This window comes from Hyaena hyaena, unplaced genomic scaffold (genome assembly GCF_003009895.1).
Source record: "Hyaena hyaena isolate Hyena2069 unplaced genomic scaffold, ASM300989v1 scaffold_971, whole genome shotgun sequence".
Classification (NCBI taxonomy): Eukaryota; Metazoa; Chordata; class Mammalia; order Carnivora; family Hyaenidae; genus Hyaena; species Hyaena hyaena.
In genome coordinates, this window is record NW_024081604.1 from 465016 (window position 1) to 480179 (window position 15164).

The window sequence follows — 15164 nt, forward strand, 5'->3', positions numbered from 1 at the left end:
AAGACTAAGTGAATGGAAAGACATCCTGTGTTCATGAATTAGAAGACTTAATATTCTCAAGGTGGCAGTAGGACCCAAAATGACCTACATAGGCAATGCAGGCCCCATGAAAATTCCAGTGGCCTTTTATTTACTTTTTTTTTTCTTTTTGGTAGAAATGGAAATGCTGATCCATAAATGTATATGGAGCTGCAAGGGACCCCAGACACAGGCATAAAACAGGTTAAAATAATTTTGAAAAAGAACAAAGAGTACTCACACTTCTAATTTTGAAACATAGTAACTACAAAGGTATAGTAACCAAAATAGTGTAGAACTGACATAAAGATAGATGTATATCTCAATGGACTAGAATTGAGAATCTACAAATAAATATCTCTATAGTCAACTGATTTTTTACAAGGATCCCAGATCATCCAATTATTAAGAGTAGCCTCTTTAACAAATGATGCTAGGGCAATTGGATATCCACATGAAAAAGAATGAAGTTAGAGCCCTACCTTATACTATGTGCAAAAAAAAAAGCCAACAAGAAAACAAAAAACAAAAATGGATCAAAGACCTAAGTGCAAGATATGAAGCTGTAAAAGTCATAGAAGAAAACAGAGAGGTAAATCTTTAGGACCTTAGATTTGTCCATGGATTCCTAGATATGGCACTAAAAGCATAACAAAAGAAAAACAAGATTGATTACACTTAATCAAAATTAAAGTCTTTTATGCATCAAAAGACACAAGAAAGTGAAAATGACAGCACACAATAAGAAAATATTTGTAAATGATATATATGATAAAGGTCTAGTATCCATAATATACAAAGACCTCCTGGAACTTAACAAAAATTTAAAAAATCAACTTAAAAATAGGCAAAGGACTTGAAAAGACATTTCTCCTAAGAAAATATGCAAATGACCAATAAACACATCTGTAGTCATTAAGGAAATGCAAATGAAATCTACAATTAGATACCACTTCATACCCACTAGATGGCTTCTAAAAAAAAAACCCCAAAATAAAAAGTGTTATTGAAGATATGGAGATATTGAACTGTTGTATTTTGTTGTGAGAATGTTTAATGGTGCAGCTACTGTGGGAAACAGTTTGGCAATTCCTCAAAAAGTTAAACATAGGGGCACCTGCCTGGCTTAGTCAGTTAAGCCTCCGACTTCAGCTCAGGTCATGATCTCCCGGTTCATGGGTTTGAGCCCCGCATCGGGCTCTGTGCTGACAGCTAGCTCAGAGCCTGGAGCCTGCTTCAGATTCTGTATCTCTCTCTCTCTCTCTCTCTCTCTCTCTCTCTCTCAGAAATAAAACGTTTAAAAATTTTTAAAAAAGTTAAACATAGAATTATATGATCCAATAATTCCACTCCTAGATATATACCCAAAATAACTGAAAACAAGTATTTGAACAAACACTTATATATGAACATAGCACTGTTTGCAATAGCTAAAAGGTGGAAACAACCCAACCATTCATTATGAGATGGCATAAGATGTGGGATACTATTCAGCCATAAAAAGGAATGAAGTAGTGGTATGTGCTACAACATGGATGAACAGTGCAACATTTTGTATGCTTCCACTTATATGAAATGTCCAGAATAGGTAAATCCATAGATAAAAGGAAATTAGTGGTTGCCAGGGCCTGGAGACAGGGAGGATTTAATGAGTATGCCTAGTAGATATAGGGTCTCCTTTGGAGGTGATGGATATGTTTTTTGAACTAGATAAGTGGAGATGGCTGCACAACATTGTGAGTTTACTAAATGCAACCAAATTGTACAGTTTAAAATTGTTAAGTTTGGGGCGTCTAGATGGCTTAGTCATTTGAACATCCAACTCTTGATATCAGCTCAGGTCCTGATCTCCAGGTAGTGGGATCCAGCTCCATGTGGAGCCCCATGCTCATCGTGGAGCCTGTTTGGGATTCTCTCTATCTCTCTCTCTCTGCACCTCTCTCTCTTCTCTCTTCTGTGCACACTCTCTAAATAAACATTAAAATAATATAAAATTATTGATTTTGTTATATGAATTGCACCTCAAAAAAATAAGTAATGAAGGTATGAGACCCCGACTGCAAAGGAGGCAGCGTGGCCTCCTGGCCTCTGCTGAAGTTGGAGTCACATTCCTCCTTCCGCCTGGAGCTGCTTTTGGTTTGAGTGTCAGTCAGTAGCTACTTCACAGCCCTCTGGAACCACTGTACCCTGGGGAGTTTCATAAAGCTGCTCAGGGCATGGTTGGGGGCAGCTTAGTCAGGCCCTCAGCAGACTGCAGAGCCAGCTGTGTGGTTGTGGACCACACTTTGCTGGCTCAGTCACATGCTTGCTTTGAAGATTTGGGCAGAATACCCCAAACCTTGAGGGGCTTAGCTCCTGCAGCCAGACAAGTAATGGAAGGCCAACTGTGAGTCTGTCAATCTGAGGTCTCCTTGGAGTTTCTGTTCATCACCTTTTACCCCATTTTATTGATTTTAAGACCCAGCTTTTGACATTTTATCTGAAATTCGGATGTCTTAGAATTCATGCTACATACTCTTACTGGAATGCATGTTTATCTTTTGGAAACAATACTACCTTCTAGTCAGTGAAATTGGCATTAAAGTTTCTAGTCATGCGTTTGTGTGTTCATTAGCTGATGTCTGTCTCCACATCCCATACCCATGGCAAGATACCGTAATAGGTACTCAGTAAATGTGGACTGAATAAATAAGTAAACAAAAGAACACTTTAAAAAGTGAGATTTGGCACTGCCGCTCAATGTCATTTTGACACAGGAAAGGCCATGTAACCCATTTAAGTTTTGTATCGTTAGTTCACTACGTATTTGTAAAAACAACAGTGCCCTTTGAGGTACCAGGCTGGAAACAGGAAGTGCCCGCATACATGTGTTTTCAGGGCCTAAGAGCTTGCTCCAGAAAACTCGAACCCAATTTAAAAAAGAAAAAAAAAGGCAGAAACAGTGTTGCTTGTTCATCTTTTATAGAGATGTATAAATGGAAATACAAATGGAAATTTAGGGGAAGGGCAAAGCAGATTTAAAAAGCGCTACTTGATATATGGTAACTAAGAAAGCAGGGAAGAGTTGGGTGGGGTGGTTGGTTGAAGATGAAGGGGAAGGGGAAGGCAGATTTAAAAAGTGCTACTTGATATATGGTAACTAAGAAAGCAGGGAAGAGTTGGGTGGGGTGGTTGGTTGAAGATGAACGTAATATTGAAGTGTCCTTATATCTCAATGATGCTTCTTTAAGTCCAGCTGTCTGCAGAAAGAAAAAAAGACATTACAAACCAGAAGTCAAGGATGTGCGACAGATCCCTCCCTCCTCTCTTGTAATCTCCCGCTTGGTGTTCAGACATTTATGGACAAGATTCTCAAATGGCTTCCCTGGCACGTACCCCTCCCCTCAATATCCAGCCCTCAGCACAGGGGCTGTCCATCAAGGCTGGCCCCTGCCGGCAGGTGCACTCCCCATCCTCGCTGATGCCGCAGCGCGTCCACTGCGCGGCTGGCTGCTCGGGCTCGCCAGCAGCCTCGGCCCGGGCCCGCCGAGCGAGGGCAGAGAGCGCGGCCGCTCCGCCTCCCCGCAGGCCCTCGGCAGGAAATAGCGCATGGGGCGGTCATGCCGCACACAGCGCCTGGCGCGGGGCGTGAAAATACCGCCTCGCTCTTCGCGTGTCTGCAGGCTACTCAGCAAACACACGTTAAGCAGAGAGCGCCCGAGGCTCCGGAGCGGCTGGGCAGCATAGAAACCTTCGGTTCCAGCCCTGTCATCTTTCTCCCCAGGTTCCGTCTCCCAAACCTGCTAATGGCTTCCTAAAGTTTCTCCAACAAAATCCACGATTCAACCTAACATCCTGCCTTTGGCCCACAAGCTGGTACGTTATCTGGCCTTTGCCTCCCCCCCGCCCCCCTCTGATCTCCTGGTGTCCGCGCCCAGTACCCGCCTTTCTGTTCTCTAACCCGCCACATGCGTTCCTGCCCTGGTCTTCGGTTTTCGCAAACTTGAGAGTGTCTCTGCCTCCAGTGGCTCATCCCTTCTCATCAGTTGGGCTCTAGGACCACTCTAGTCTTCTCTTCCGATTCACACTTCACTCTTACCCATCACTTTGCTTTTACAAAGTAACTCTCCGAAAATACACTGTTTATTGTTTAAAGTGTTTCCCAGAACGTAAGCTCCATGAAGGCAGGTCTCCTGTTTGGTCTCATTCACTTTTGCGCCCCATCTAAAATGGAGTAGATCGCGTCTTTGGATGAAGAGAAGGGAGGGAGGGAAGGAGGGACAGACGGACTTGTGTGCTTGGGTCAAATACCTTAGTTTTGCTTATTAAGGGTTGTAATATTTATTTGTCTGTGACCCAATTCAATCATCTAATCCATCTCCTCTTCGGCGCCGCCGCACCGCGCTGCGGTTGGTCGCTCGCCCTACGCTGTGTCCGGATGCAAGCTTCAATTGGAGGAGAGAGGGGGTGGGCAGGCTAAAAGAGGTCTTGCTTCTTGTCAAAGGCTCGACACCCGCTGCATCACCGGTCTAGGACCAGGAGGGAGCCTCCCCTCTCGGTCTTCTCAGGTCCCCCTAAGGCTCAGAGGGCCTAGTGCCCCAATTCTGAGCCAAAATAGAATAGATCTCAGTTTCTTCAAAGTCATGGTTTACCTTAAATAATCGTGTTAATGTCATGTGTATAATAATGGTTCTTCAGGGGGGAAAAATCAGTAAAATTGGTACTTCAGGCAGGCTGAACTGGAGGTGGAGAAATGGGGCCAGGAGAGAAGACCTTGTGGTTATAGAACAAGGCAAGGAGGACCATATGGTCATCTCCGTCTCTCAGCGATCCCTCTTGCAAAGAAGAGAAGGCTTGAGAAAGAACAGCTGAATAGAGGGTCTCTGTTTCTCAGAGTGCAGCAAATCCCCGTGTGCAGACTACGAGGGTTGGAGAGGTCTCTCTCCCTTGGGCAGCTCTGGAAAACAGCACTGCATAGAGCTGAGGGTCGGATTTAGTTGAATTTTGCAATAGAGCTGGGAGTGATAGGTTTCTACCAGATGCTGCCTCGCGCAAATGGTTGTGGAAATAGCAGGGTTGCTCCAGCTACGAATGCTAATGTGGAAACTGAGGGCAGTTGAGTGGATGGAGGCTGCCAGCTAGTTGGGAGGGACTGGGGTTCCTAGACCTCTAGCCTCCTGAGTCATCAATGCTCCTTAGTCGAGACCTTGAGCTGTGGGGAGGGTGAGTGTCTGCGGCGGGGGATACGAGTACGGTTTATGGGATGGACTTGAAAGTACAGAAATCCTTCTAGGCTATTTCCTGTCCACAGCCCTGGCAAGGCAGCGCGATTGGGACACACATCTTTATACAGGGTGGCAGTGTGAGAGCTGACACGGGACCCGAGACCCTGCTCTCCCGGCGCCACTTTCTCTTCTGAAAAAGGAGTGCAGTGGAATGCAGAAGCTCTTTGCGGTCCAGCTCAGAAATCTTCTACCTCACCTGCTGGGCCTTCCGCACCCTCTGTACCCGCGTGGCTACCACTTCCGGTGCCCCGCATGGCTGCGCGCAGGTACCGGACGACGTCGCGGTGGCCCCGCTCCTCAGCCAGGTCCACGGGCAGGCGGCCCCAGGCATCGCGCACATCCAGCCTCGCCCCGGCCCGGTGCAGCACCACCAGCGTGTCCAGGAACCCCTCCCGGGCGGCGTCGTGCACAGGTCGGGTGAGGGTGGCGGGATCGGCGCAGTTGGGGTCCGCGCCGTGGAGCAGGAGCAGCTCGGCCACGCGAGTGCTGCCCATCATCATGACCTGCGGGAGAGAGCAGAGCGGTCAGGGCGGTGACAGGTGGCAGGGGCAGGAGTCATTTAGAGAAACTATTTGTGAAACCCCCTCCCGGTGCAGACATGGTACAAGCAACAGGTGTCTAGTTACTCTCTATTTGCTTTCAGTTACCAACTCCCTTAGGTAGTTCTCCAGTGTACTCATTCCATTTTTCGGTACACATTGAATGCCATTATATTCTCTAAACTTCTGTGGGGTTCCAGCCACACACACAGCACTGCCCGAGGCACAGACGACAGAATGTTTAAATTCACTTTCTTTCATTATAAAATGAGGCTTGTCTAACCAGCCCCCAAATTCCTTCCTGTGATAAGTTAAATAATGCCTCCCAAAGATGTCCATTTGAAAGCTGTGAATATATTACCTGACAAGGCAAAAGAGACTTTTCAGATGTGATTAAATTAAGAATTTTGAGGGAGATTAATCTGGATTCTCAGGATGGGTCAAAGGTAATCAGGTAATCACAAGTTTCCTTATAACAAGGTCACAGAGCATAGATCTAAGAATGGAGGTCAGAGAAAAGATGCAGGGGCCACAAGTCAAGGAATGCTGATGGTCATTGGAAGTTGCAAAAGGCAAGGAAATAGATTCTCCCCTACAACTTCCAAAAGGAATGCAGCCCTATGGATCCATTTTAGATGCCTGACCTCCAGAACTATAAGATAATAAATTTATGTAAGTTTGAGCCACTAAATTTGTGGTAATTTGTTACAGCAGAAAGAGGAAACTAAGCAACTTTCCAAGTTTACACTCTGAGAGTTCATTAAATAGGAAGTGCTCCCATCATTTGTTTCATAAATCATCTTTGAAACAAAGTCATCACCAACGAGGAATTTTTAAATAGTATCCACAATCACAGCAACCTTACAATTTAACTGTTTCATGGTGGATGGCAGTGATAGATAATTATTTTTTAGGGCAACTATTATTATATTAGCTACACAACAGTGACTTATAAGGAGGAATTATTTATTTTTAGTTACATTGTGTATTAAACATGAATTATTTAATTTTTCTAAACCAAGGAATCATAGTAAGTTATACTGTGGTGGTTGATTCTTGTCCTAGAAAAGTGAAACTGATCTTCAAAAAGATAGAATATATAAGTGAAGCCAATTACAGCTACAAAAAAAAAAAAAAACCACTTGCAGTGCATTAGAAGAATGCACTTTTATTTTTTTTGTAATTTTAAGTTTTATAGTAACCACATCTGAAAATAGTAAAAAGGTAAAATTAGCTTCAAGAATGTCTTGATTTAACCCAACAAATTCAATACTATCATGTGATCAATATTAAATAGTATCATCAAGATATTTTACATTTTTTACACAAAGTAGAAGAATGCACTCTTTTAAAAGAAAACTGGAAAAGCTATCACACTGTTAACTGCTTATTTATGCAAGACTTCTAATAGATTATAGGGTCAACTTCCAGAACAAAGGGGCCACACCTAAGGACCAGAATCTTTTGGGGGCTCTACTGCCAGAACTAGGAAACACATGTCTAAAACCTCTTCTTAGAAGACGTCAACCTCTCTGTCTATATATGATGCAAGTGAAAATATAGCAGATGAAACATTGTTTATCCAACGAAGCGCTTTTCATTTAATTGATTTTAAATGTTTTCATTATTTTCAAATATGAAAGGAAACCTAACACTTAATTATTTAAATAGCAATGCAAAGCAAAAAAAAAAAAAAAAGAATCAATTAAACACATATTTTTAGAGTGTTCAATCCATTTGATAAGATGTGAACTTTAAATTTTTCTATAAACTAGTTTTATATTAAACACAAGTTTGGTTAGGGTTCTAAACCAAAATCATGCCCCCTTTTCTCTATGTTTTTATCCTTCCCATTTAAAAAGTTGCTAAAACTATCCAACTGTTTTTTCTTTTTGTATTTAAATAAATGAAGTCTCTTCTAACGTATTCCAGACCTTCAAGGCTAATTCAGCCTCCAGGCAAAATTTTAGAGATATCAAATTAGGAATCATGCATGCATTATTTTTAAAGGACTCATGCTTTTCTTCTATTATCACAAAACCTCTGTACTCTCAAAATCTCTCCACAATACAAATCCCAAATAATCTCAAATTTTAAGGTATTTTGGTTTTATTTTTGTATCTGTATTTTATTTTTATTAAAAAAATTTTAATGTTTATCTGAGAGAGAGAGAGGCAGAGAGAGAGGGAGACACAGAATTGGAAGTAGGGTCCAAGCCCCAGCTGTCAGCACAGAGCCAGATGCCAGGCTCAAATTCAGGAGCCCTGAGATTATGACTTGAGCCAAAGTCGAGAGGAGGTTTAACAGACTGAGCCACCCAGGCACCCCTTATTTTTGTGTTCATATTTTAAAGTGCATAAAATTTGTCCAACATAGCATAGTTTCAGGAAAGGAAGATGGACTCCTGAAATCTGTGAAATTGCAAGTATAATTACTTTCCTTTGTCTCCTTATGCTGGAGTCTGTGCCATGAGCCTTTGTTTCATATACATTTTATTTTTCAGAATCAGAAATCATTGTCGATGCTGGTAATAAAACTAGGTTGGTGACTGCCAGGAAGAAATCGTTTTTGTTTTTTTTATTTTTAGCCTGGATTGAGGAAGTTAGTGAAGGCAAACAAAAACGACAAATACTCCCCCCCCACACACACACACAACTGGAGAAGGGAGAAAAGACATTTTTGAACAATGAGGAATTTAAAACTCTTTTCCAAATAAGTTAATCTATAGCGAGCAAAGTTAAAAATAACAAAAATAATAGGGGATACCCTCAAAAGGGTAACTAAATTGACAACATGTTAGGCAAGATCACACTGTTTTTCTTCATATATGTCTGTATTTTCTAAATTCTTGCAAGCATATATTTTTCTTATTCGGTTAAAGTTAAAATAAACACAATACATAGTTGCTTCTGAATAATTTCAGTTGATATTTATTCAACTTAAACAGCAGAGGTTTCCCCTACAATCCCCCCGTAGCAAGGAAGACGGTCAGATCCCTTCAGCTGAGTTCCGAGCTACGTGGGCCCAACAAACCTTACATTTCTTTAAAATCTTGCTTTTTACCCCAAACTTTCGTAACTGTATATCTGATAAAGAACATCCCTCGGGCTATATTAACACAAATAGGCTCTCCCCTCCAGATCTCTACCACATTATACAGATCTGCACCCCCACAGGTCTCCTCATTTCTCCCGCGGCTCCCTAAGCCCCCAGCACTCGGACCAGGGGTGGGCTCCCCACCCCCAAAACGCCACCAGAGAACACACCAGGAAGTCTCCCCTGACCCAAGAGTCGCAACGCTCACCGGGTACCAACTCTTTTGCAAACCTTGTGCTCCAAAGGCGCCCGCCACCCCCTCCTCCCGAGGCAGGCAGGCTGGCTCACCCACCTGAATCGGGCTCCGACCCAGGCGGTTCCGCGCATTGGGCGGCGCCCCCGCCGCGAGCAGCGCCCGCACCTCCTCGGCGCGACCCCGTGCAGCCGCGGTCGCGAGCCAGTCGGCCGAGGGCTCCATGCTGCTCCCCAGCGCTCGCCCCTCGGCTCCCTCCCTCCTTCTGCCGAGGTCGGGCGCCGGGCGGCCCGCCCCAGCCTCTCGTGATCAGCCCGCCCCTCCTCTCCTCCTCGCGGTTGGCGGAAGCGGCCCCCAGACTCTGCCCTTCCCCTCCGCCTGTGGGCGTCTCTATCCAGGGGAGCGCCGTCCGCTCGGAATTCGCTGCCAGTGGGACACCCTGTGAAGTCGCCCCACGCGGGGCCTCTGCTGTCAACGGGTCTGCGGCTGGCCGGGGGAACGGGCGCTGGGAACTGGACGAAGCCAAGGGAGAGGGAGCCCTGGGCTCCTCCCCTGCAGCCCCCCCCCCTCCCCCCCCCCCCCCCCCGCGCCGCCCGCCGCCCGCCGCGCCCCCGCCCTCCTCTGGGTGCTGCGCTCCCCCTGCCCCCAATGGAGGCGCACGCGGTCTCCCAGCGAGTTCACGCGATTAAAGCGAGATTTCTCTCCTGTTTCCCTTCTTCCCCTGTACAACCACCTCGCATTTGAAAAAGCATAGGATTCCTAACTGCCAACTTCGAACGAGGGTGTTTGATGTCTTAGGCAAAGTACTGCTTCCTATTTTAATCAGAAGAAACAGCTAATCTTCTGACATAAGAGTCCTGCCCGGGATTGGTATCCCTGGTACCACTACGTGGCTTCCCTACATTTATTTATTTAATTTTTTAAAATGCTTATTTATTTTTGAGAGAGAGAGAGAGTTGGGGGAGGGGCAGAGAGAGAGGGAGACACACCATACCAAGCAGGCTCGAACCCACGAACTATGAGATCATGACCCTAGCCCAGTTGGACCCCGCTTAACTGACTGAACACCCCCCCTCTCCCCAGGCGGCCGAGGCTCCCTACTGTTAGATTCCTCTACTCCCTCCAGCACTCAACACCTGGGTTTTGCGTGCTGGGTCCATTACGCCAGAAACCTTAGCCCAAACATTCATTTCTGAGAGTTGGCCCACCGGCCAGCAGCCAATGCTCACTACATAACACACGTGTGAAACGGATGCAGACAGCGAATTCTTTTTTACGAGACTTGTGCAATGCCTGGTACTAGTGCCTTGTATAAGGGAAGATGAGGTCTGTTTAATAGGGATGACGGCGATTTCTGCCAACAAGCGGATAGGAAACTGGCGAGGGAGTCATTGGGCTGTTAGACTCTGTTGTAAATTAAATGATTACTCCTAGAACTGAAAAAGTGCTCGCAGAGTTGCTTAGTGATTCAGAAATCCAGCTCACGCAGTGTCCTGCTCACGCAGTGTCCTGGGGCCTGTCCTCTCCGCTCCCGCCTCTCCTTTCTACTGGAAAAACCTTACAATTTTCCTAGTTATAAATTGGACACTAAGAGTGGTCCCTACTCATAGGGCTGTTGTGAGTTTTAAATGAATTGATGAACATATAAGCATTTAGAACAGTGCGGCTTATCTTAAGCTAATATCTTAGCTCTTAAACTTTCCCTTTTGAGGATTCTCTTACAATCTTGTGAGGCACAGAGAATAAAATGTTTGGATAGAATTATCAATATTATACACAAGGGAAGGCCAAGAAAACCTTAATAGCTGAAAAGATCATGAATTCCCTCCACCACCCTCGTATTTGATAAAAAGTTTAACAGAACTGAGAATATAGCTAGGAAAAGAAAATTCAGTGAGTTTCTAATTTTACCTGTGGTTATTACTTTTCCCTGTGGCTAATATATTTTGTAATACATATTATTTTTAAAAATTGGATTACTCAGGCTTTGCTGATGCTTTAAAGCACATGACTAATATCACTACTAGATAATCCAGCTCTACTTAAATCCAGTTCTACTCATGTTTCAAGCCCTACGTGACTTTTCCTGAAGCTCCTAGAATACTTTCAGTTTCTGTTAGCTCAGGCAAAACATGAATGCCAATGAAGGGGCATCTGGCTGGCTCAGATGGTAGAGTATGTGAGTACTGATCTCTGAGTCATGAGTTCAAGTCCCACATTGGGCTTAGAGATTACTTAAAAAAAATAAAATGATGCCAGTTAAAAAACACGTATGGAATGTTAATCTGTTATTAAAAATGCATTACTGTGCTTTCTATATTTTTTTCCAGGCACCTATCAGTTACCTGGGCAATATTGGTGTGGAAAATTCAAACTGTGGCTAAGAACATAAAATTATTTTTAAAAAAACCATAAAATTCTTTTAATGTAGCTTAAGGTATTGTAGGATAGGGAAGGGGAAAACAGTAGTTGTGGTAATGAGAATGAGGGAACAGATTTCCCTTATAATGTATCTGGCTGTTAGACCAGTATCAAAATTAGCTTCCATCACCAAAAAATGGTTCTTGATCTTGCTGTAGGGGAGGTAAGCCTTTGAGAATCTGTTAAAGGCTATAGACCCTCTCCTCAAAAAATAAAGTATGCAGTACTTTTTAAAACTAGTGTGTTCATGGGGCACCTGAGTGGCTCAGTCGCTTAAGCATCTGATTCTTGATGTCGGCTCAGGTCATGATCTCACAGTCTTGTTTGTTTGAGCCCCACATTGGGCTCTGGGTTGACCCTGTGGAGCCTGCTTAAAAATTTCCCTCCGTCTCTCTGCCCCTACCCCACCCATGCTCTCTCTCTGTCTCTCAAAATAAGTAACTAAACTTAAAAAAATAAACTAGTGAGTTCATTTGCACATGTATTTCTGAATGTAACTTTTAGGGAATTCAGAAATTCTTCAAACACTCAACAATGGAATCCTACATCCAATTCATTAAGAGATGCCTGGGTGGTTCAGTCAGTTAAGCGTCTGACTTTGGCTCGAGTCATGATCTTGCCATTCCCAAGTTCAAGACCCGCATCTGGCTGTGCTGACAGCTCAGAGCCTGGAGCCTGTTTCAGATTCTGTGTCTCTCTCTCTTTCTGCCCCTCTCCCCACCTGTGCTATAGCTCTCTCTAAATAAACATTAAAAAAAAAAAAGAACTCATTTAACTCTTGGGCAATATACTGGGCTGTTGTGTAAGGAAATGGATGAAGGAACCATATTAAAACATCCCCTGATGAACTGCATACAGACATGGAGGTTGACTTATTCCAAGAACAGGTTTTAGACAGGTATAGACAAACTCTGACACTTACAGTGGAACTCCCAAAAGATTATGGCATCCTTGGGTGTAGCCTTTTTGTTCTAGAAATTGATCGCCTACACCGTTAGAAATCTTGCATAAATAAGTAGTTAATAATAGTGTAAAACTCTCCTACTTTTTCTTTTAAAGAGCCTACATACTCCCAATTTACTCTTCCATATCAGCGCAGACTTGAAGGCCAGTAGTTCAGAAGACACAAAATACAACTTGATGCTGGTTACTCCAGCCTCAGATACACCACGTGTAAAATGGAATCATAATATATTTCATAAGTTGATAAAATGAGATGATATACACCAAAGACCTTTTTGAATCCTAAACTTATTACATATTATTATTATTATCTTTTTTAAGTTTATTTATTTTGAGAGTGAGGGAGGATGGGAGGGGCATAGAGAGCAAGAGACAGAGAATCCCAAGTAGGCTCCACGCCGACAGTGCAGAGCGCCATGCGGGACTTGAACTCACCAACAGTGAGATCATGACCTAAGCCAAAATCAAAAATCAGACACTTAACCCACTGAGTCACCCAGGTGTCCCTATATATCATTATTATCATCCCCAAACTTACTTTTTTTCTTCTTGAGAATATCATGGCCTTATTTAGGTCAGTGTTGCCTTGGCAGTTTTGGAAATCTATGCCATGAAATTTAAACTTGTTTAATTTTGATCCATTTTTTTAAAGAAAAAAAAAAACCCCTAACACTCATTAATTCATTTGACAAACTCAGAGGCTAATGGTGGAACATGGAGGTGGAGGGTTGTTAAACATAATGGTTCTAGAATAGGACCACCTGGATTCAAGCCTGTACTTTTCATTTAATGCTCCTATAACTTTGAGCAAAGTTACTTAATGTATCTGGGTTTGCTTTCTCATCTGTATACGTGAGATACAGATGCCTCAAAGAGCTGTTGTAGGTATTAAATGTGGCATTGCATGCAATGTGTGTGGAAGAGCAAAAGGAAGCAGAGGATGACACAAGAAAGTGAAAAAGGAACCAAACTTCTGGTGACTCAGGCAGAGGCTGCATGGATGCTGAAAGCCGACCCTAGCGTTGGCAAAAGGTGCAGGAGTTTAAGACATAAAAGGAGAGCAAGATGTTCCAAGCAAAGGTGAGGGCATGTGAAAAAGCATAGAAGTTCAAGAACACCGTGGTGAGAAGCTGGAGAAATAAACTCCTGGAAGATGAGCCTTCAGAGGAGGCTGCGAAGAGCTGCTCGGATTGTCAGAAGGAAAACCAGGAGTGAGTGGGATGGCAAGGAAGTGGGACACTGTGTAGACTTCTTTCCCAGTTTAGCGGTCACAGTTCACAGCAATGTAGGGTGAAGGGAGGCAGGGGTGAGGCTTGGCCACACACAAGGAAAGGTGCCAGGTGAAGAGAAGGACAACTAGAAGACAGAAAAAAAAGGAAAGTTGAGGACCCAGGCAAGATAAAGAATTTCTGAGGATCTTAAAAAGTCAGGAAGAAATGGAATACAAGACACAGAGAGGATCATAAATTTGGACTCAGGAGACACAGCTAGATTTGAGAAAGAAGAAAAGGTCAAGGCATGGAGGAAGTTGAAGCACTTCCTTTCATGAACAAAGTGGCTGGCTTGTTTGCAGTGAGGATAAGATGGTGGATTAGGAAGTGAGAGTGAATGCCATATCTGATAAAGGGTTAGTATTCAAAGTATATAAAGAACTTACAAAACTCAACACCCAAAAACCAAATAATTCACTTAAAAAATGTACAGAACACATGAATGGATATGTTTTTTTCCAGAGAAGATATACAGTTGGCCAAGAGACACATGAAAAGATGCTCAACATCAATCATCATCAAGGAAATACAAATCAAAACTACAATGAGATATCAACTCACACCTGTCAGAATGGCTACAATTAAGAAACAACAGGTGTTGGCCAGGATGCAGAGAAAGGGAAACCCTCTTACACTGTTGGTGGGAATGCAAACTGGTGCAGTCACTCTGGAGAACAGTATGGAGGTTCCTCAAAAAATTAAAAATTGAACTACCCTACGACTCAGCAATTGCATTGCCAGGTATTTATCCAAAGGATACAAAAATACTAATTTGAAGGGATACATGCACCCTGATGTTTATAAAAAAATTAACTACTGTAGCCAATTATGGAAAGAGCCCAAATGTCCATTGACTCATTGACTGATGAACGGATAAAAAAGATGTAGGGCATGTGTGTGAGTATGTGTGTATTATATATACTCATATATAATGGAATTATATATTGGAATATATAATGGAATATTACTCAGCCATCAAAAATAATGAAATCTTGCCATTTGCAACAATGTGGATGGAATTAAGAGTATTAGTCTAAGCAAAATAAGTCAATCAGAGAAATACAAATACCATATCATTTCACTCATATGTAGAATTTAAGAAACAAAACAAATGATCATGGGGTAAAAAAAGAAAGAGAAAAACCAAGACTCTTAACTATAGAGAAAAAACTGATGGTTACCAGAGAAGAGTTGGGTGGAGGATGGGTTAAATGGGTGATAGGATAGGGATTAAGGAGGGCACTTGTATGTAAGTGATAAATCACTAAATTGTACACCTGAAACTAATAAAACACTGCATGTTAACTGGAATTTAAAGAAAAATTATATTAAAAAAAGAAAGTGACAGTGGTGAAGATTTAGAGTATCTGTTATTAGGACAAAGGGGTGGGCTGAGTAG

General features: G+C 43.0%; 1 protein-coding gene across 4 annotated transcripts in view; it reads right to left on the reverse strand.

The window, feature by feature from the left end:
• Window positions 1–2957: 2957 nt before the first annotated feature.
• CDKN2A (cyclin dependent kinase inhibitor 2A) overlaps window positions 2958–15164 on the reverse strand; it is a 30983-nt gene continuing 18776 nt past the window's right edge. Inside the window, exons 1-3 of one of the 4 annotated variants that reach the window (XM_039221256.1) lie at window positions 9210–9618; window positions 5479–5785; window positions 2958–3257 (exon numbers count right to left, since the gene is read on the reverse strand). In XM_039221256.1, the coding sequence (XP_039077187.1) occupies window positions 3244–3257; window positions 5479–5785; window positions 9210–9335 (447 nt within the window). In that variant the 5' untranslated portion in view covers window positions 9336–9618 and the 3' untranslated portion in view covers window positions 2958–3243. The other 3 variants (XM_039221259.1, XM_039221258.1, XM_039221257.1) reach the window with 3 other exon arrangements.